Source organism: Triturus cristatus, chromosome 10 (assembly GCF_964204655.1).
Source record: "Triturus cristatus chromosome 10, aTriCri1.1, whole genome shotgun sequence".
NCBI lineage: Eukaryota > Metazoa > Chordata > Amphibia > Caudata > Salamandridae > Triturus > Triturus cristatus.
Window position 1 is genome coordinate 636,996,869 of NC_140593.1, and position 23,057 is coordinate 637,019,925.

At 49.6% G+C, this 23,057-nt stretch overlaps 1 protein-coding gene across 6 annotated transcripts in view; it reads right to left on the bottom strand.

Annotated features, from left to right (window-relative positions):
- Positions 1-23,057, bottom strand: part of SMARCD3 (SWI/SNF related BAF chromatin remodeling complex subunit D3) — a 1,344,655-nt gene that overhangs the window by 325,736 nt on the left and 995,862 nt on the right. For all 6 annotated transcript variants that reach the window (XM_085632183.1, XM_085632187.1, XM_085632184.1 and 3 more), the window contains one exon: positions 11,009-11,106. In XM_085632183.1, coding sequence (XP_085488309.1) covers positions 11,009-11,106 — 98 coding nt within the window. The remainder of the gene's footprint in view (positions 1-11,008; positions 11,107-23,057) is intronic.

Below are 23,057 nucleotides of genomic sequence, written 5' to 3' on the forward strand. Positions count from 1 at the left end.
CAATGATACATTCATTGTCGTATACAGGGGGAAGCGTAGGTTATTTCCACAGAATCACAAACTGTTCAGCCAATCCCAAGATTCAAACCTGGTTCCCCAGTTCCCCTGTCTGCAGCCTTGGCCGTCACACCACATTCTCGCTTCACTTCAAAGCTCCTCAACTGTTTCACACTATCACTTCCACATTTGTTCAGCAAGACCCCGTCAACACGGAACAAGCATTGGCAAAGCCAATAGATCGACAATGTCCAAGCTATTGGCCTTTTCAATGTGAATGTATTTTAGCCATGTCGTCTAGCAACACATCTGCTGTTCAGCATGGCTGAAAGTTATTGAAGAAAGCGCTATGATGTGGCCAGCACAGGCCACGTCATATCGCTTTTTTATGTTAGGAGGGGCTGGACAATAAAATCAACATGGATGGCAAAGAGACTCGGTGTCGGCTCAACATCCTGTGATTCTGAGCTTTCAGTGACTTTCAGCCATGCTGAACAGCAGATATGCTGCTAGACAACATGGCTAAAAGACATTCACACTGACCAGTAAAATGGCTTGGGCATTGCCAAGACCTATTGGCTTTGCCAATGGTTGTTTGTAGGCGTGTATTCTTTGTGTCAGTGGCTGTATATACAAAGCGAAGAGGAGTGGGGAGTGTGGATATTTCTGCCGCGTCGCGCATTGCATAGGGAGTGGTGAAGACAATAATCCATAGACTTTAATCTGTGCTTCCACGGTTGAATATTCACATTGGACCCAGCCCCTAAACCTGTCCCCGGAGCAGAATTCTTTAAGGCCTTCCATCAGAGTCAGCCAGTGCAGCCTGTGAAATGTATTTTTAGCATCGACTGCTAAGAGGAGGGCAGGCTTTAGTGATCTGTTAACCTTATCTATGAGGTGCAACAGCCTCTTGGTCTTGTCAGAGCACTTTGTTCTGGGATAAAAACCGGACTGATCAGAATCAATTAGAGCTTGCATATAAGATTCAGTCTGGCTGCCAAACTCCCAGTTAAAAAGCTTTGCATCAATGTTAATAAGAGAAATGGGTCTGCATGAAGAGCACAAGGACTTCTCCTTGTCCATGTTAGGTATTGCAGTGATAATCACCCTATGTGTGGATGGTGTCAGCGCACCTCTGTCCATGAAGGAATTGTACCCGCCTGTGAAGAGAGGGTGCTAGAGAGTAGCAGAAGGTTTATAGAAAGACGGAGCGAGCCAGTCAGGCCCTAGAGCCTCATTGGTCTTCAACCGTGCAATACCTGAGATCACCTCTTCAATTTTATTGGGTTTGTCAAGGGACTCTACTTGTAGAGGGGAAAGTCTTGTTTAGGCAGCCTACACGAGATACAGAGTTATTGCCTCAGGTGTAAGGCCTTGTACCGAGGAGATGGTCTCATAAAAGTTTCTAAATTCCCCAGCTATGTGTTTTGTCCCCTGTGACCATCCTACCCTCCATATCGATGATGCCATTGGTCTGCTCGATAGTGATTTTTGCTTGCAACTTTTGAGGCAGCGTATGCCTTAATTGTTGGTGTTTATATAATACTTATGTTTTAGACTTAATAACGCATATTCTGCCCTATCTTGTTCGAGCATATGCAGTTTTAACCCAGCTGCTACCAGCGAGTAACAAACTCCGGATTTATTCAATCACTTAGGCACTTGTTCAATCTCTAAGATATCTCTTTCGAGCTCTGTCCTTTTGTCCCTTTGTGTCTTTGTTTTCTGCCACCGCAATGGCAATATGGTAACCACTGATGGTAGGTTTTAGAGCTTCTCAGAGGGTGCCGTGGGCAGTCGCTCCTTGATAATTCTTTCCCATAAATTCTGTAATAGCTTTAAGAATGGCTAATTTATGAGCCTCAGCCTGGATGTTGAGTTTTGTAGTTTCGAAGACCCAGGGGCAGTGTGCAGGGACGAGGGGGGATTTGCCACATATATTGATACGTGATGTGATATCCTTGTAGGGTGAATTTCAGTCTCGATCTAAACCTCCAACAAGGCCAAGAATGTGAAGAAATTGTCAAGGTGAGCGCAAGTCTTGTGTGCGGCCAAGTAGAAGGTGTTGTGGGTTCGCAACAGATGAACAGATCTCCACACGTTTAAGCCCACCTCCTCTAGCCATTGTGACCTTTCCTTCAAGAGAGTCCCGGATTGACCATATTTCTGTCCCCATCTGTCACAGTCAGTATCCATGAACAGGTTTAAGCCCCTCCCACTAAAACCCTGCTGTTTCCACACTGTTTGTGATTCTGGACCACTGATTTCTTATGATATAGGCTCTGCTAGTTTGCACAGATCCAATAATTCTATTCTGGTTCAATAGATTCTTTGAAAGAACAGATGGGGATCTGTTTTTGCTTTGTTGTGTTTTGGGATCAAGGATTGTATCAAAATTTCAAGTAATGGAGAGTAACCAGTGAGTAATCTAACAAAATCTATGACTGAAACTGTATAGTGTTGAAGGTAAAAGTGAAGTCAACAGTGTTAGCCATTGTATGTGTTGGGCCATTAACATTTTAGTTGAGACAGATTGCACACATTTTCAATTTAGACTGCGGCAGGTTTGTTGTTGAATTTACCCATCTGTGAAAAAGAGTTGCTAATAATCAAAATAAGTGATGCTTATACTTGTGGAGTAATGTTCAAGCGAAGATTTCATACAGGAATAAGGGATTGTAACCAACTGACCGATACCATTTTGCAATGATGAATGGACTTTTCAAATTGATTGTGCATGTTGTAACCAAACATTCTGAAGGCTAATATGATGGGATGTGTTTTTACATACAGGTCAAATCATCCAAGTGGATTGTGGCAAATGCTCTTCCTTTATATTTCTCTCTAACTGTATATAGAATTTTGAACACTAATGGGATGAAGTGAATGAAAAATGCGGCACAGCTTTTATCATGCCATGCTCTATTATCCACCATGAAGTCATGTATTCGAGTGCTTCGAAGCCAATTTGCTGCTGTTGAGTTCCAGTTTGAACAATGGATTAGGGTCCACAATAGGTTTTTGGCAGGAAGCGAATGGGTTGTAGGTATTATTCTCTGATAGAGGAACTTCTGTTGAGAGAAATATCTTATTTTTTATTTTTTTTTAAAACCTTTATTCAGCATAGGATAACAGTACACAGCGTAATGCCTACAACCACAAGTGGCCGGCAGCATGTCATAAAAATGAAAGGCAGTGGTGTACACAGCGGTTCGCCTACAACCCAGTAAGGGCCGGCCGCGTTACAATGATCACAGATATGTACTATGATGGCCCAAAGGGGACTGCAGCATCAACAACTGAACAAAACAACCAAAATAAACCCCGTCTCACCAGCCTCACAGTGAGAGTACGCAAAAAGGTGCTAAAGCCCAGACTCAGCTGTGGGGGGAAGGGGGGGCAGGTTCGCCCGGCAGCTGCGGATTTGACAGCAAATAGGCCTTCAAGGGCCCCCATATGTCCCGGGGCCGGGATGCCAATGGCAGGAGATCAGAGTATAGGGCAAGTTGGTCCTGCCAAAGAATCAGTGTCTTCAACCAGTCTTTGAATTTCGGCACCCTCCCTCTACCCCACCTGCAGGCCACCCTCCATTTGGCAAGAAGGAAACAGATAGAGGCAAACCTCCTATGAGCCACAGGGAGCTTCTCAGTGTAACCCAGTACGCCCAGCAGTGGAGACAGCGGTAGCGGGTCCCCCAGCATCTTCCCAACGGCATCAAATACCTGAACCCAATAATCCTGAAGGGCCGGACAGCTCTAGGCCAAGTGCAGCACGTCGGCCTCGTCTGCGCGGCATCTGTCGCACCTGGCATCGGCCCGCAGCCCAAACCGCTTCAAACTAGCAGGCGTATAATAGTATTTCTGCACGTATTTAAAGTGCGTAATGCGCAGCCTGCTACTAGCAGACACCCTCTCTATCTGCACACAACAATAGTGCCACTCTTGGTCCGAGATGTCCTGTCCCAAGTCCTGAGACCACCGGGCTCTAGCAGTGTCCTGTGGCGCGTCAACCTCAGCGTACAGTGATTTATAAAGCGTGGAAACCAAGTGGGACGCAGACTGCGCCCCCATGAGTGTATGGATCTGGGGGAGCACCTGTGGTTCCTGTGGGTACTCCGGGGTGCAGGCACGCATTCCCTCCCGCAAGCGCGCATATAAAAACGTTTCCATAGTGTCAGGGGGAGGCTCCTGACAGAGCTGCTGAAGGGTGATGACGAATGTGCCGTTAGAGTAGATGTCTCCCCACGTGCTGATCCCCCGCCTTTTCTGAAATTTGTGGAAGATGCCCTCCCGGAGAAGGGACAGCTGGGGGTGATACACCAGCGGCATCCGGGGGGAGTAAATCATCGGGGCCTGCAGTTTGCGCGCTATCCACTCCCAAGCTCGCACCATACAGTCTATGGTTGTGGGGTCCCGAACGCGCGTTGAGGTGCACTGCAGGAGCGCACCCTCCAGCGGGACAGGGTCAGCCAGCCAGTGCTCCACAGCCATGTGGGCCGTGTATTTCGGCCCCCCTAACCCAGTAATGCGCATAGTGCGCCTGGGCGCACATATAATACAATTCAAAGTTAGGCAGTTCGAGGCCCCCGGCCGCATACGGACTGGCCAGCGTATCCCATTTTATCCTCGGCTGTCTGCCGCCCCATATGAGGCGCAGAAGCGCCGTCTGTAGCGCGGAAAAGAAGGGCCGGCCCGGGAAGTAAAGTATGTTCAGGAAGTAGTAGAGGAACTTAGGTAATACCACCATCTTCACCAGCGGGATCCTGTCTGCGATTGAGAGAGGCATGGCTATCCATCGAGTAATCGTGTCAGAGAGGGTGTCCATGGCACGCCCGTAGTTATCACGAATCACTTCCTCCCGGTCCAGAGCAACATTCACCCCAAGGTATCGGACAGTGTCAGTGCACCATTCCAGCGGAAAGTGCAGCACAAAGGGAGCAACCGCCGGAGTAAGCGGGAGTATTTGAGACTTCGCCCAGTTGATCTGTATGCCAGACATCCCACCAAAGCGAACGAACTCCCGCAACAGCGGGTTCAGGTTGTGTTGGGGGTCCTTGACATAGAGAGCTACGTCATCCGCATAGAACGAGATCAAAATGGGGCGTAGCAGGCACCGCAATGTCTTTTCCTGATGGTATTGGCGCACCTTCGCCGCCAGCGGCTCCATCACCAGGGTGAACAACAGGGGCGACAACGGGCAGCCCTGTCTCGTGCCGCGCGACAGCAGGAAGGGTCTCGAGACAAGGCCGTTGATTTGTACCCTGGCCGCCGGGGCAGCGTAGATCAGTTGGATCCAAGCCGAGAAACCCACTGGGAATCCCATATTGCACAGGACGGCGTGCAAGTATGCCCACTCTACGGAGTCAAACGCCTTAGTGGCGTCCAAGAACACAGCCGCCAAGGGCAGCTGCGGGTCCACCTGCTGTATGATCGAAAAAAGGGTGCGAAGGCTGTGGGAAGTGGACCTCCCGGGAATAAATCCCGTTTGGTCTGGCAAAACCAGCTTATCCATCAGGAGGTTCAGTCTATTGGCCAGCATCTTGGTGAGTATTTTGCTGTCTACATTTATGAGGGACAGGGGCCAGTATGAGTCGCACCTATCAGGCTGCTTGCCCGGCTTAAGGATTGATATAATTAGGGCTTCTCTCATCGTGGGGGGCAGCTCTTGCAGCTCCAAAGCCTCCTCGTAAACCGCCTGTAAGACGGGGCCAAGCAGATCAAAATATTGCTTATAAAAGTCGCTCGGGAGGCCATCGGGCCCGGGCGCCGTCCCGGATCTTAACTGGAAGACCGCCTCCCGCAGTTCGTCCATGGTTAAAGGCGCACAGAGGAATTCCCTCTGGTTGTCAGCTAAATACCCCAGGGTAATGTCACCAAAAAAGAGCGGGAGGTCCGCTTCGTTGGTGCCCCTAGAGCGATAGAGGTCCGCATAGAAGTCGGCGAAGGTCTGTAGAATCAGGGCCCCATCTTTGTGATTGTTGCCTTCCCTATCTTCTACCTCCAGTATGTGGTTGGCATGTCTAGGTAGTCGGATGTCCTGCGCTAAGGCCTTACCAGGCCTGCCGCCTTCTCCGTATCGCCGCGCCTGAGCGTACTTCCCCCTAATCTTCACCTCCCTGTCCGCTGTATCGGCGTACTCTGTAATCAGTTCCCTCAGTTGGGCTCTCCCCTCACCCTCGCCCTGTCGCCAGACGTCTGCTTCCAACCTCTTAATGTCTGCCTCCAGACGGCGGAGCCTCCTCCAAATGTCCCTCAGAACCCCAAAGCTCTTGGCTATACAGACGCCGCGTATGGTCACCTGGAATGCTTCCCAAAGCGTGCTCGCGCGCTGCACTGACCCATTGTTCCTGTCAAAGAAATCGGTTATAGCGTCTCCCAGTTCCGTCTTGAATAACTCGTCCAGTAGTGCCTCCGGAGCTAGTCGCCAACTTCTGGAGCCTGCCTGCGAGCCCGGAATGGTCAGAGTGAGGCATACCGGAGCATGGTCAGACAGCGTGCGGGCCAAATGATCGACCGCCCGCACCCAGGTGCAGACTCCCCTGGACCCCAGCCAGTAGTCCAGCCGCGACCATGAGGCATGTATGGTTGAGTGGAAGGTACCCTCCCGTATGTCTGCGTGCCTGTGTCTCCATAAATCCACTAGACCCTCGCCCTCTATCAGACCCCGCAGTGCCCCCTGGCTGCGCGTGTAGTGATGGGGCATGTGTGCAGACCGGTCATTGGCAGGCTCACTAACCGTGTTAAAATCCCCGGCCCAGAGGACGTGTGTGGCTCCCACCTCCAATATCTTCCCCCACAGGGCGTTCAGGACATCAGGACTGTCAGTGTTGGGGCCATAATAGCTAACAATGATCACTGAATGTGTTCCCAGGGTGCCCCACATCATGCAGTATCTGCCCTCGCCATCGCTTCGCATACCACCATACCGAAAGGGCCTCCCCCGCCTAATCAGGATGGCCGTGCCTCGTGCGTATGTGGAATAGGCCGAAAATGCCCTATGGGCGGCCCACCTGTTCCCAAAGGCTGGGGGGCTGCGGGGATCAGTATGTGTTTCCTGGATGGCAGCTATACTAATGTCATGTCTATCAAGATAGGCGAGTATCTGTCTTTTTTTCCTGGGATCGCGCAGCCCCCACACATTCCATGACAAAAGCTTGATCACGTCTCTACGAGACACCTCCATAAAGCAGAAACAACTGTAAAGGTGCATGTCCCCTCAGACTGTGACCATGGCGAAGCGTCCCCTCGGCCCCAGTGATAAAAGACTGGCGTGACTTCAGCAGTATAGCGCATCGTGGACCCATAGACACTGCAGGGCTCTGTGTACAGCAGCATACTCTCAATTCCCAGTGAGGCCTTTCCTGCGGGGTCCCCCCCTCTCCCTCCTCCCACAACAGCGCCCCAATCGCGCCGGAATCCCCGGACCCTCCCCCCTCCCTCATGAAACAAAACATATGGGAAACTTAAATCAGTCCAAGTCTAGAGCTCCCGGAACTCTATGATACGTAAATGCAGGGGACCGCCCTTAGGGGGGCGCTGGCGTGCCTCTCAAACCCTCGTGTCCCGCCGAGCAGCGGAACTACCTAGGTCTCCCCTGTAGATCTGAGGTGGCGGAGACCCAGGGTAGAGGGTGCCCAACCTAAAGAGAATAGACCCCTGCAAGCTCATCCCCAGAGCGCCCGCCGGGCTGGGCCTCGGATCCATAAACAGCATAAGCCACCCCCTAGCGCGGCAGCACCCAGACCACACACCCACCCCACAGTTCAAAACCAGGCATAGTCACTTATCTGGCAGTGGCAGCACCGGCCCAGGAGCATTTCCTCCCCGCCGCAGGCACGATATGCAGCAGAAGCATCCTCCGCTCTCGGATTCAGGCAGGCCCAGCAAAGCCAGCCCAAGGGGCCGACTCCTCTCTGCGTCGCAGCAGTGTGTCATCAGCTCACCCCAGGGATAGCCGCAGCCGCCCACAACAGAGGACAGCAATCGTCAGTGATCTCCCGCGGGAGACAGCAGTCTTGAGCGGGTTCCCGACGAAGAGACCCCAGGAGCTCGTCCGCCTGCTGCGGAGTTGTGCAAAGTATCGTGCGGTCGCGGTGTTTGATCCGTAGCTTCGCCGGGTAGAGCAGGGCGTATTCAATGTTTTCCCTACGCAACTTTTGCTTCACCTGGATGTATTTCCGCCTCGCCTCTTGCACCGACATGGTGAAGTCAGGGTAGATGGAGAACGAGTTGCCCTCGTACTGCAAGTCCGGGATGTCTCGCGCCTTCCGTAAGGCTGCGTCGCGGTAATTAAGCAGTCTGGCAACGATGGGTCGCGGCGGTGCGCCTACCGGAGGCCGTGGACCCAATGATCTGTGCGCACGTTCTACTATTAGGTGCGCCAAAAAGGAGGATGCCCCCAGGGTGGAAGTCAGGAGCCGCTCAACGTAGTCCTCCATGCGTCCCGTAGCCGTGGTCTCCGGAATACCTATCAGGCGGATGTTATTCCGTCGACTGCGCGCCTCCAAGTCCTAGTTTTTGGCAGCAATCACTTTAAGCAGCCTGTCCATTTGCGACATCTGTGTGGCCATCGCGGCAGAGGTATATTCAGTGGCCGAGATACGCTTCTCTGCCTCCTTGAGCTGCTCCTCATGTTTATCCACTTTCAGCACTAAGAAATCGAGCCGGGTGTTCATAGTGTCCATTTTCCCGGAGAGGGCGTTAAGGCTCTGCTGCATTGCTATGAGCATAGTTTTCAGCTCCTCACTGGGGTTGGCCTCAATCGGAGCAACCTGTGACGGGCCAGGCTCACCCGCGTCGTCGGTGGCGGAGCGAGTAGTCGCCTTCTTTTGCTCGAAGGGCAGTTTAGACTGCCGTGCATCTGTCTTCCCCATAGCACAGCTCCAACAGATATCCTCCAAGCACTGGTTGCCTCCAATCACCACCTAGCAGAATGGCACCCCCCGAGCACCAGGCGCGCACAAGCAGTGGTACTCGTGGCCTCCAGCGACTCCAGCAGCCCCCTATCCGTATAACCAGGGCTCCCCGGACCCGTATGGCGCAGGGCAGGCGATTGGCTCAGCAAATCGACTATCGCGGGCAGGCCAGGCACGTCCCGTGGTCATCTGGAGCGCACTGGGCCGGCCCTCAGTCAGACAGCGCAGCCTACTTGCGATGTGGACAACGGCCGCGGGCGGCCTCGCTTAACTCCGCCGTGTCGTCCAAGCTGACTCAGTCCAGCAGTTAGCCCGCCATCCGGCCAAAGAAACACCGCGCCGTCCCTCATCCGCTCACGCCTCCAGGCTACGGCAGTTGATCAGCTCTCTGGGTCACCCACACCGGCGGCGCTCCCACGAGCACTCACCCCGCAGGCGTGTCAACGCCAATCCGGTCAAGGCTCCTCAGGTGTCACCGCAATGGGGAACGGGAATTCCCAGGCCCCGAAGCGGCCCCCGCCGCCCTCTCTGCTCGCGACAGGGGGCCGTCCGAGCCAGCAGGCGTCCGCAGCTCCCCACAGCGTCCAGGCGGGAAGGGATGTTGTCGCTCTCGCTCCGCCTCTACTCCGGCGAGCCCAGGCTGCAAAAACGGCCAGCAGAGCTCCGGGCCCAGCACCACGAGGGCGACCCGGGGCTCGCGTAGCCACAGCAGCCGCGGCGCGGCTTCAGCAGGAAGGGCCTCTCTCCGCCCCTCAGCCCCCGCCGGCGTGATAACTCCCGAGGGGGTGCAGTGATCTGCGCGAAACTCGCAGCGAGTGATCAGCCCAGCATCCGTGAACTATACCCGGGCTCACAGGCGAAGAGCGAGGGGTCCATAAGCATATAAATGATGAGCAGTCAGGTTGGGCAGCCGGAGCCTCACAGCAGCGCGGCCATCTTGGTCCGGCGCCACCTAGCGCCCCCCGAGAGAAATATCTTACTGTGGAGCCCCAGGATGTTCCTCTATGTTGGAACTGCAGATGTTTGATAGGGAAAGACAAAGTGTTTTTGTGGTTATTTTGCTAAGCTAGGTGGCAGTGCATTGGAATGGTGGGCTTGACAGTGTTCTGTAATGTTTCACTGAATGTAAATTATTGTTAGATTCTAGTTGAGGTTCAGAAAAATAACTTGTGTATGTCCTATGTGGGGAAGAGGTAGTTTCTTTCAATTAAATACATTTTGTGTCTGGTGTGATGCGATGTATGCGTGGTTGTAAACTATTACTTGTATTTTACTGTGGATAGTATCTGGAAACCACATATTGATGACTTCACAGATGGGTTTTGAGCACATAGGATAGCAGTTGGATGGGATAACGGATTACTCAATGGATCACTGAACACTTAGAGGTGGTAGAAGATGTATCTATGTGTTGAATGAGACATGAGCATTGTTAGAAGTTTTGCAGATAACATCCTACTTAATCACATAGGGAAAGTCTTATTTGAAGTAGCCGAGATCCTTGTTGTTGGCCTGTACCATAACCATCCCATACTAAAAGCTGTTGATTGAGAGGTATTTGTAGGTTAGAGGCTTGGATATGGTGTTAAATTTAAAACCCTGTGAGGTTTGTTTGGAGATAAATATAGGGATCAACACCATGCCCTATTTTGCTCGGTCATGGGTGAAGAAAAGAAGATCAGTTTTGGTCATTCCCGAGTTCATATTTCTGTAGAGCCTGAGCTGGGGGTTTCAGGGCTATCTTTAAGAGTAGATGTCTCTAGCTTTTTTTGATTCTTGGAGATGATGGGGTTAGGGGACGTTACTGGGAAGCTATCTGGTCCAGCTATGAGGAAGATGTCTCTTTGGTTTGTCGACAGAAAGCTTGCAAGGTATATGTTGTGGGAATGAGTATCTGGGTAACAGAGTAAATGACGTTAGATCCACCCTGATCCAGATCACACTGTGAGATATTGTGTGAGGATACTTGGGCTGCATATCATTTCAGGCCACGCACTTCGACATGGCTGGCATTTATGGACCACCATATGGTCAAGGTTGTATTCCAAAGCGACGAAAGTGATGAAAATATCCTTTTTCTGAAGTTCATTTTCTCACCTGATAATGTGATTAATCACAATTGGGTCTGGTGGCAGCAAGAGGTTTGTAAGTCGCTGAGGAATTTCAGAGAATTTCAGACGATTACAGTCAAAAATCTGTCAGGTGGAGAAAGGAAAACATAAGGGTTTTAGTAATACAATATGTGCACTTGTATCACTTTTATTACGAGGCCCTTAGTGAAATAGTACATTTGAATTCCACAGTACACATGAAGTCACTACATTTGAGCATTAGACTAGCAACCCATAGTGAAATAAAGAAGCTGTTTCCAGATAAAACTGGGTTGGTACCTAGCACTTTTTGGATTGCATTTGTCAGCAGTCATTGCTTACATTTTAGATGAGAATGGTCCTAAACAACAAACAACTTATGGCTCACTCTTCTCTTAAAACCATAGCATAATGTGCACCATAAGAACCTCATTCAGATCCTGTCTAAAAGTTATCCAGCTAAATCAAAGCACCTCATTCCATGAAAGACATGCTCTTCACTGTTCGTGTACTGACTTCCCTCTTCTGCTTCACCCTCTTTTGATGTACTTATATCTGCTGACTTATCTGCGCTACACAGAAATGGCATCGGCAAACATAGCTTAAGCCGCTGTATTTATTTATGAATCTATATGCTCCTGCTTGAAGACTGCTTCCCAACCTAGTTTCACTTTCAACTTCACTTTGTGTCTCTCAAACGACTTCCATCTATATCCATGAGAGTCCACGTTAAGTACTGCCCTCTCAGGCAATATGAACTTTTCTCAAACATCTCGATGACCTTATCACCTCACCAAGTCTAGCCTGTCTGCCAACACCTTAAAGGTGATTTCGTATTCATATAAACAACCACAAAAACATTGATAATATTCCTAAGGAATCTCTCCTATCCACCTCAAAGGAACAGCTTGAATTGATCATCCTTCCATTACTCCAGACAACCTCATTCACCTACACTGGATCTCTGTTTTGCAGGAAACAGTCTTTAACATGCAATGTGTTTACCATGCAGCCTTTACCACACAGGAATGTATTTTACCACGCAAAGTAAACTTGTTAAGGGAAAAATATATATATATATTCACTGAAAACAACAAAGGTTAAAGTTTCGTTATAGTGAGGTGAATAGGTCAGTGACAACATTAATATTTTGATCACCAAAAGAAACACAGAAATTCACCAGTTATAGTTAGCAGGGTTAATAACTTGTGCCCTCTCCATGCAAAGCGTATGACATCACATATTACATTACTCATGCCATCACTCATAACATCTCAAATTACATCATTGATGACATCACCCAACAAGTGCGCTTGTTTTTAAAAACATTTTTTTTATAGTTTACATAGTAGCAGGTAACTACCGTATTACTTTTCTACCTACTTTTGTACAGCCTGTGTCTAGCTAATGGGTGTAACTACCATGTTACTTTTTTACCTAATTTTGTACAGCCTGTGTCTAGCTAAAGGGTGTAAGTGTTTACAAAACACGTGCTCCTAATGCAGCTTAGGTGGGTATAGGTATTGAAAACATTATAAATCTTAGTATTGAGGACTAACTCTGTGTGCAGGTGACAGTTGATGAGCTGTGCGCAGCATGTTCCACAAGTCTTATGGCTCTGCAGAAAAAGTTTCCAACAGTGCAAAGATTGTATGTAAAACATAGTAATGTTGAGTTATTAGAAAGAATCCTTTCAGCATGCCAGTTTCTACATATCATAGAAGACTGTGTGCACTAGGAACTAACCTATGTACATGTGCTTGTTTTGCTTCACAGGATGGGTTATCTGTACATTTTTCATCACTGTATGCAGGCTGCAGGTAGTATGATTTGTAGCACCTTTAAACCTTGGTTATTGTAAGCGAATAGCCGCTCCTTGGGCAAGTTTTGCATAGAGTGTGCATTGCTCTTAGTAGATACTTTTTAGTTCTCTGTGGTGTATTTCTCATGAGAGGTTCACTGTCTGCAAACAGTGTGGTACAGAGTAAGCTCTCTATATAAAGTAAAGAGTGTTAAGTTAACAGTACCCACTTTTCTACTCATATCTACTTAATTTCTCATTGTAGCTTAAGTGACTGTCAGGGTCTGATGCAGGTAAAGACTGTCTGTAGTAGGGCATTATTATGTAACAGGGCTTGAGTATCTGAAGGGGCTTGGTTTTCCCTGAACAGTTGTCTACAAATTGAATGCTGTGGGCAGAATAGGTTACCCTTTGATCTCTGTCGCATAGTCAAAATGAACTCAGCTGCCCATGAAGTGTATGGTATAGGGTCAAAGTTGAATAGAACACAGGCTTCCTATACTTATGAGGGTTGTATGTATGATAGCAGTAATGATGCTTCATATTATTCTGAGCTATTGTGCACTTACTTTAATGGCTCTAATGCTATACTCGTTTATAGCAAAAAGAGCAGACGATGTACTGAATGCTGAACAAATCTAACATTCACCCCAGTCACAGATCTGGGTTTAATCCATCGTTTTTGTGTTCACCACGCCACCCCACTTTGGACCCTGCAATATGCAAATCTGTCTTGACCCTGCTCCCCCGGTTCAGGGATGGACTTCCCAGGACACAGCAGGTGAGCCTGCCCCGTTTATGGGCTCCCCAAGGCCATAGAAGGCTCAAGGAGCTGGGCTGCGTGGCCCCCCATAACTCAATTAAAGTAATCAGCCCTGGGGGTGGGTTCCCGCCTCCCCTTCTCTAAACATTTCGGCTAGGAGGCGGACTCCCGGGCATTCAATGGCTCAGGGAGCAGGAGCTGCGTGCCCCACTCCCCTTTGTTAATGAAATCATCCCCAGGGGAAAAGCCCCCAGGGCCTGTGGAGTCATGGACCCTCTCCCCTTTTATCCGAATATTGGCCCTGTGGATGGTCTCCCTGGGGCCTATAAACGCTCTGGGAGAAGGCCGCCCTGCCCCTCCCCCTTTACTGGCTCCACAGGGCCTATAATTGAACAAAGCGGCCCTGGCCACCATTTTGAGGGGGAGTGGTCCCGATCTCGCAGGTGTCCAGCGGGATCGTGGCAATTTATGCTAATTTTATTTTTTTGTTTTTCGTCCGGGGAGGGTGGGGGGGTCCCTCTGGGTCCCTCCTATGGGGTCTGGGGGTTCAGAGTATTCCTACCCTGCCCCTTATATTATTATTTTTCTACATGTTCAGGAGTCCTGTAATTGCTGCCAGCAACATTTTTTCATGTAGCTTGCAGACAATCATAGTGTTTATTCATGAGAGAGTGAGATGGCCCAAGGGAAATAAAGCTCCTTGGGCCAATTCTTTTAATTGTCATTCCCGCAAGAGTCTCTCCAGGCTCTCGCGGACCCAACCGTTCAGATATCTACATCTTTCTGACACTTCATTTCTCAAAAAATACTGAATCGATTTACACCAACCACAAAAAGCGCAATCTATGCACCAAGATCTAGCTTTCTGCCAAATGTAATTCCGTTCAGCAGTTCTTGTTGTAGCCCTTCTTAAAGAAGTCTATGGAAAATGCGTGGGGATTTTGCGCTTCAAGATCCCCATATTTTCACAGCCCCTGCTTGACGGATCACCCGAAAAATGGCCATGCACTCAATTAGTAAAAAAGTAGCATCTTTTTGGAGATTCATCGAACGGTGCCCAATACAAAAAACGCTTTTCCCATGAAACAGCTGACCTAACTAGAACTACCCAGTGGTGACTACCACTGGGTAATATATACACACACACATGTAATATATACACACACACATATATATATATATATGCACACACACACACACATATATATATATGTCATCCAACTTCATCCACCACTCGGTGTTGGTGCGAGACAGTGGGAGCGGGAGGGTAATATAGTAACTTACCACATAGCAACCAATCAGCACGACTGGCATTAGCAGTGATGGACAAGTACTTACCTTCAGTAATGCCTTATTTGGTAAAGACACAATCTAGCCCCAGATTCCTTACCTTAGATTTTCCCAGGCATCAGGTTGGAACCAGAAGACTATTGCTCGAGCAATAACCTTGCGTGTAGTAGGTGCTGGTCGGCTCCACGTGTCATCAGGGTCCGCACAGAAAGTGATGTCTGTGTAACTTATATAGGCACCACCTCGGTGCGCTGACGTCAGTTACTTTTCACGACTTTCCATGCAAGGAGCCATAAAAAGCACTGACAGTGGTGTGTTTAGAACAACTAGGAGCCTGAAAGGGATCAGCCCTGACCCTAAAAATGTGTCTGAAGTGTGGGGAGGATCTGTGGGTCGATAAGGAATCTGCATCTAGAATGTGTCTCCACCAGATATGGGGTTACCAAAGGTAAGTAACGTGTCCATCTGATAGAGACATCTTGCCGCTGGTTCCTGAACTCAGTATAGATATCCAAGCAATACAATTCCCGTAGGAGGGACTGTGGACAAGTTTAGACCAGAAAGTCCTGCAGGATAGAGCATCCGAAAAGGCCGTCTCTGTGGACTTGACTGTCCAGGCAGTAGTACTTAGTGAACGTGTGCACTGATGCCAATGTTATTGACTGACAAATGCCAAGGACTGGAAAATCCCATTACAACGCTGTGGGCGCAGCCTTTGCTCTGGTGGAATGAGCTCTTAAGCCTTCAGGAGGCTGTTTCTTGGCCAGAGCGTAGCAAATTTTGATGCAGAGGATGACTCATCTTGAGATAGTCCTCTTCTGCAGCACAAAACCTTTCTTTGATCCAACCTACCCCACAAAGAGTTGGTTGTCAACCCGGAACTCTTTAGTGCGGTCAAGGTAGAACGACAATGCTCTTTTTGGGTCCAGATGGTGGAGTCGCTCCTCCTCTTTAGAGGGGTGCAGAGAAACACAGAAAGTGGGCAAGATGACTGATTGCCCCACGTGGAATGGTGTTACCACTTTTGGTAAGAAAGAGGCCCTAGTGCGACACACTGACTTATCATGAACGATGGCCAGGTAAGGAGACTTCGGTGACAGAGCCTGAAATTCGCTTACCCTCCTGGCAGAAGTTATTGCCACTAAAGAGGCTGTGTTGATGGAAAGCAGCGGGAGGGGGGAGTTGTGGAGAAGTTTGAATGGAGCGCACTGCAGGAAGGTGAGAACCAAATTAAGGTCCCACTGAGGCAAGATGGATGGGGCAGGTGGAAACATATGTACAAGACCCTTTTGAAATATGTTAATAATAGGGGATTTAAATAAAGAGGGTTGGTCTGGCAGCTTCAAGAAGGCTTACAAGGCCAAAAGGTACCCTTTGAGAGTGCACAGAGACCAGGGGGGGGGGGTCAAAATAAAGAGAAGGACTAGAGAGAGGGAAGCAGAAAGAGGATCAATAGATCTTTCTATACAATACTTACAGATTTCTGCCACTGGCAGGCGTACACAGTCTTGGTAGAGGAATGCCTAGCTGCCAAAATCACATCACAGACTTTGGGAGGAAGAGCGAATGCTATCAACTGCCAGCACTCAATCTCCGCACAAGAAGGCGTAGAGTTGTCAGGTTCGCATAGAGGACCCTCCTCTGCTGCCTCGACAAGATCCTTCCAAAGGGGCAGCCTGATTAGAGGAGTGATACTCAGTTGGAGAAGCTCGGCATACCAGACTCCCCGCGCCCAGTCTGCAACCACAAGAATGACTTGGGCTTGGTCGCTCCTGCTCTTCTTTAGCACTCTGGACAGAAGTGTGAGAAGTTGGCCTGGTATATGCTGTCCACTAGTTATAGTGGGCACCTTGCACCAGTCCTAACAACCCTTATTGATGATTAGGTTTAAGGCAACCTTTATTGAAAGCTATCCTAGTGGTAGCTATGGAGAGCAGCCTTCAGGCTAAGCCTCGAAGGAATGTAAAGCAGCATGGTTTACCAGATTATAACCTCTTGAATAACTAAATGAAACGAGAACCACACAAGGTATATGTATAAAATATATCTATTTATTTCTAAACACTCTCTACTAACCTCTTTATGAGATTAGAGAGCAAGGCACACAATAATATAGTTCTAAAATGACGGTAAATAGCCCAATATACAATGGGCCCCAGGGGAGACCAAACCATATATTAAGAAAGTGGTATAAGAACCACGACTTGACTAGACACAGTGCCTAGAGTACGTACAATCGCTGGGACCCCAAGTACCCACCCAAGGTAGTGACACAGGGGACCCACGGGGGAAGCGTGCAGTGTGAGAACACAGCCGCGAGCTTCGTACAATCCTATGGGAAAGTCGCGGTTGGAATTTTAGAGTTTAAGGACACTTAGGAGGGGACTTGGAGCAAACACTTTCAGATTCAGAAGGTTCTTAGGCCACGTGAGCATCGGAGTACTCGTGTTTCCGGGTGCATAGGTGTCAAATGGTGTCTGGAATCTTCGATGTCGTCAATGGAGAGTTGCTGCAAAGTGCTGCTGCCATGGAAAGGAAAAGTGTCCGGAGTGATCCAAGCCTGGATCGAAGATGTGAAGAACCTGAAAGCAGAGGGGACAGAGTCTGGGTCACTTGCCAGTGATCAGGGGCACGACAGACGAATGCCCACCGATGTCGGGTGTTTCAGGTGCGATGAGATGAAGCTTGAATCCACTACCACGGACACCAGGAGGCATTGACGATGACCATAGTCTGCAGGTGAGCTGTCCCACGAAGGATGTCGAGTGCTGGGGGTCGGTGTCCGGATTGGAGACCAACAAGCCTTGGCAACGGCAACCCACACGGTGAGTCTAAAACATCTTCGGTGTGGATCAGCAAGATCCTGTGGCCTCCCCAAGCGATGGAGAGTCAGGGCATGTCTGGAGCAACCAGGTAAGCCAGTTGTAAGTTAAAGTACTTTTCTCAGGGACCCACAAGTCGACGGACAAGGGATCGCGAAGGGACCTCGAGAGGAATCACTAAATACCAGCCCACGGGTCACACGAGGAGTGTAGGCCAGAGATCATCGATGGAATCACTGCTTGGGGTCAGGACTACAAGTAGCCCAAAGCACAACCTCAGGGATTGCCAAGAAGCATATGCTGCTGTAAATGTGCACGGTGTCCAGGGGTTCGGGTTGCATGTGCCCCACGAGGGCTTTGGATCTCAGGATTGCTAAGAGCACGGATCGGCCTCGGGGAGGCTTGGGAACCCACCTCCTGTGTTGCAAAGTCTTCGGAGTCCTTCAGGAGCTGAGTAGTTGCAAACCGGACAGATGCGTCTTTGGTGCCTGCCTTGCAGGGGAGTAATTCCTTTACTCCGAGGGAGATTCTTCGGTCATCCAACGTCGTTTAGATAGTAGGAGTTCTGGGATTCTGTAGCAGAGTTTCGTCAAGGTAAATCTAAATTCCTGTTGTCAGGGGTTCCTACTTTATACCCAAGGAAGGGGTGGGACAAACTCTGGGAACTCATCTATGAGAGGGTCAGGACAGAGGGGTGGCTACACCCATATCCTTTGTCCAGTTTCGCGCCAGAGCAGGGGCTGGTAGCACCTGCAACCGGTTTGAGCTGGACTATGCACAGGGACACCAAATGTGCCCCTAATGCAGACATCAAAGCACTCTTGGAGTGCACCCACCCAACCCCAAAACACTAAAGCCTGTCTGGGAGGTGGTCACACCTCTCTGTGACAGGAAATCTATTGTCCTGGGCTCCCCTACTGGAGTTTCGTCCTGCAGCAGGAGGGCAGACTCTTGTCTGTGGCTGGCAGCATCCATTTTGTGATGCCAGGGTCTGTGAAGCTGGTACCGGGTGTACCAGTGAAGTCATGGTTCTCCCTCTAGTAGGGTGGAATCATACCTCCCACACCAGTTACTGGTGTGGAGGTATGATTCCAAGGTGTTTGACACCAAAAACGACATGTTTCCGTGCAGACATTCCAAAGTTAGCATTTGCCGCGAGTTTATAATGCACTTAAGAGTATATGGTTTGGCTGCATCACAAACAACCCCGGAATAAAGGTTCTGTAGGCTGCAGAGGGGCTCAGCTCAAGCATGGGCACCATCTCACATAAAACCCAGCACCCTGCCTTCAGGATTGATAAGGCCTGCCATAGGGGTGACTGATAGGTTTATATGTGCAGTGATATGGATAGATATACAGTTTGGATACATCGAACCCGGCACAGAGTAATGGTTTGCTTATTTTGAAGCATTATACTAGAACTTTTGTGGTCCAAAGCGTCAGCTTAGTATATGTGACTTGATTTTAGGATCTGAGAATTTGCTTAGAGATTCCGCCTTTGAGAATCCCCTGCGTCGTTCCGCAATTCGATGGATAGACTTTAGCAGTGGGAGTGACGAGTCTGACCTAACACCCTTTATAGTTGGATTTAGGGTGTATATGATAGAGATTGATTTACCTATATGGGGTTTTTAACATAACACGCAGTGGTGCCGTTGAATATGCTGGGTGAGGAGTTGAGAGCCCATATTTGCACCTTATTTGTTCAGATTTGTTCCGTTTGTATTTTTTTCGATTTTGATCTGGTCTCTTGATTTTTTCGAACTATTTTTTAGTTCGCCTGCCTTCAAGTGGAATTGTAGGGAGAGCGCACCTCTGAATTTGAGTTTATTGGTAATGGTTTATCTACCACATCGGAAGACGGAATAGCTGCTATTACTATAGAGTATGTGAGTTTCAATACAACCCGAGAATTAGTCCTGTGTATGTGTCTTTGATTCGGGGACGTATGACGTAACCACGCGCATACGCATTTACACACGGCCCGATAGGGATTAGCAACGCCAGTTCATTGAAACGGAAGGAGGAAAATGACGGACGTTTACGGAGCACGGTGGTGGTAAAGAGAACTAAGAAGAAATGTAAGTCCTGATCTTTGGACTCATCTGATAGACTTCACGATTGGGAGAGACTGAGTGGGATGTGCACACACATAGAATTACTCGAGACCCAGATAATAGTTTTGCGTTTCTCTTTTGTAGTGACCTGAGATTACGAGGAGGTAAACGAAGAATGCCAGGTCAACTCTAGAAGACGCAAGGATATTGAGGTTCGGATTTTAGCACTACTAGATCATTGATAGGTCATTTAAATAGATCGATAAGAGTCGCTATGAATTATCTATCCTCTATCTCTGTAGCATCCCGATACCGATGAGTGGGGCCATAGTAAAAGCCCTCCGTTTTTTTTAAGTGAGACTGGTTTAGCTTGGATGAATATACAGGTATTCCAGCCTTGAACTTGGATTGGATATGATGAATCTTGGGTAGCTCGGCCTTTTTGTCACATCAGTGGTGTTGGTGTGCATGAGTCTTGAAGTTACTTCTCTCTTTATATTCACTAGTTTGGTGCTTCATCTCCTGAAGTAATGTTACAAGTGAGGGCGCTTTATTATTAGCATTATTATTATTATTTGTATTTTTGTATGAACAGTTTTGAGACTATATATATTTTTTTTGAGTGAAGTCACATAACTTTGTAAATGTCTCCTCTCTTCTGAACACTGTATGGGCAAATAAGGGACAGAACACAGCACATGAAAACATGGTTTTTAGTAGTTTATTTTAGTTGAATTATTGTTGTAGATTATATCCCCGTCCTGAGGAAGCCAAAAAGAAAGTGAAGGCTGCAACGCGAACGCGTCGACACATAGATGAAGGAGGAGTCCACCTATTGTTGGAACTAAAACATGAGTTTTTTGGCATTACAAATTAAGATAGAGTGCTAATACCCTTGTTTTGCCAATAGGACGACCTTCGAATGTATCACTAGGACCGAGAAGTGTACATTTTAATGAAATATTTTTAGGGGAAAAGATTTTGGATTGAGTTACTCTATACATGAGTATGTATATATGTATTGTTTTGTAACTTATTTTTGTATTTATGTAACAAATGTGTTTAGTTTTGTGTACCATTCGGTTTGATGCTCACCGATGGCTATTTGTGCCTGTAAAAAATAATTATCAAAATTTGCCATAAGAAATAGGCTTTTTGCCAAGATAATTAATAAACTCTTGTGCTAAAAACAAAAAAATGATCTATCCCTCGATACCATTTGTTTATATATTCTAGATGTTTTTATGCCCAGGTATAAGAGGGTCATTTGGGCATTCCCCAGAGTGTTCTTTTTGGACATTCCAAAGTTAGCATTTACCGCGAGTTTATAATGCACTTAAGAGTATATGGTTTGGCTGCATCACAAACAACCCCGGAATAAAGGTTCTGAAGGCTGCAGAGGGGCTCAGCTCAAGCATGGGCACCATCTCACATAAAACCCAGCACCCTGCCTTCAGGATTGATAAGGCCTGCCATAGGGGTGACTGATAGGTTTATATGTGCAGTGATATGGATCGATATAGGGAACCTATATCTGAGTAAGGGGTGCATACACCACCTTACACAGGCTGCTGTAGCAAACCTGTTGTGTCATTTTAAATTGTCTCCCAGGGGTGGCATAATACATGCTGCAGCCCCTGAGAAGCCTCTGGGGTACCTATGCCCTGGGTATATAGTATACCATATACTAAGGACTTATAAGGGCACCCCAGAATCCAATCTATGGTGTACCTAAAGTACATGCAATCAGTTTTCGGGAGAAAGCAGATAGACTGGGGTCCTGATTAGCAGGACCCCAGTCAAACTAAGTCGAAAGCCAGAAAAACACCAGGCAAAAAGTGGGGGTAACCATGCAGTCAGATTCCACCTTCCTACACAACACCCCCCCCCCCTCCAAACGAAAGGAGATAAGGCTAACCTTGGCCAGTTGAGCCTTTATTGAGTAAGTTGCCATATAAGGAAGATCCTGCGGTCCCAACCCCTAAGGGTATGGGATGGTCTTCAAAAGTTGGAATTTCGAACTATAGGGTGTTTTGGCAAAGTAAAAGGCTGGTGGGGGGGAGCGCTAGGGGGCGCCGGACCGACATGGCCGCCTAACGGAGCGGCTCCTAGCGCCCGGCCCCGTCTTCTCCTGCATGCCCCGATCCTAGACGCCCTGGCTGGGAGCCGACGGGCGCATCAGGACGCGGAACAGTCCCGCAGCCGGGGGGAGAAGTTTGAAGCGCTCCCATCCTCCCCGGGCGCCGCCAGCCGTGTTTGAAGCGGGCCCGGGGCGCAGACGCGAAGCGTCTGGAGCTGAGTCCGGCGTCGAAGACTACTGGAGCCCGCGGCGCCCACGAGGTATCCGGGCCCCGGGTCTCCGGAGGCACTGTGGGGGCAACCTGCTCACGGCGATCGCGGGGGCCTTCCCCCCCCTCCCTCAATCACCACCTATCTTCTGCAGACCCTGCTAGCTGGTGGGGGGAGTGGAGCTGCTTCCGAGGGACGGCTTGGCGCCAGGTGGAGGCCGGTGAGTGCAGCGACATCGGTGCGGCCGGCGGAGCTATGGAGGCGGAGCGGGGGCTTCGGTAGTGGATCCAGGGGGGGAACCGGTGATCCCTTGGCTGCCTTCCCCCCCTCACTTGTTGCAGCCCCTCCGGGGGTGCCCGCCTTGACCCGCAAGGGGACGCGGTGAGGCCTGCGGCTGTCCCCGAATATCGGGCCGCAGCCGGCGGTCGGGAGGCCTGGCTCCCTCTTCTCTCCCCCTTCCGTCCTCGACCCGAGGGACTGCCCTGCAGCGTTTGCTCACCGGGGAGGAGTGGAGAGATCCGGAGCCCTACAGGCGGCGCGGCTTTGGCTGAGGGCGGAGTGAAGTGGCGGCGTATCACCTCGGACCCTGACGGGCTGTGGAGCGGCGGCGGTTCCTGGGGAGGGCTCGGCTGTCATATCGGGCAGGACCCCGGGGGCCGAGTTGCGGGGCTCGGGTCTGCCGGCTGCCCGGGTGAGTGAACGCTCTGACTCCTCCTACCGCCCGGCTCCCCGGTCCCCCCGGGCTTGCAGCGATCCTCTGCGGGGCCCACCGGTGGGTGCGGTTATCCCCCACGGACTGACGTGCGGCCATCATGGGCAAGGACAGGGCCTCCAGACCGGCACCTGCGGCCACCCAAACCATGATCGACCAAATTACGACCTCCGAGAGGGGAACTGGTTCGGCCGGGGAGGCGGCATCGGCCCCTGCCACGGATCTGGTGGCCATCTTGCAGGCCATTAATGCATCCCGCTTGCAGGCCATTAATGCATCCCGTTCCTCCCTGGAGGGCATGGTAGGCGAGGTCAAGGTGGA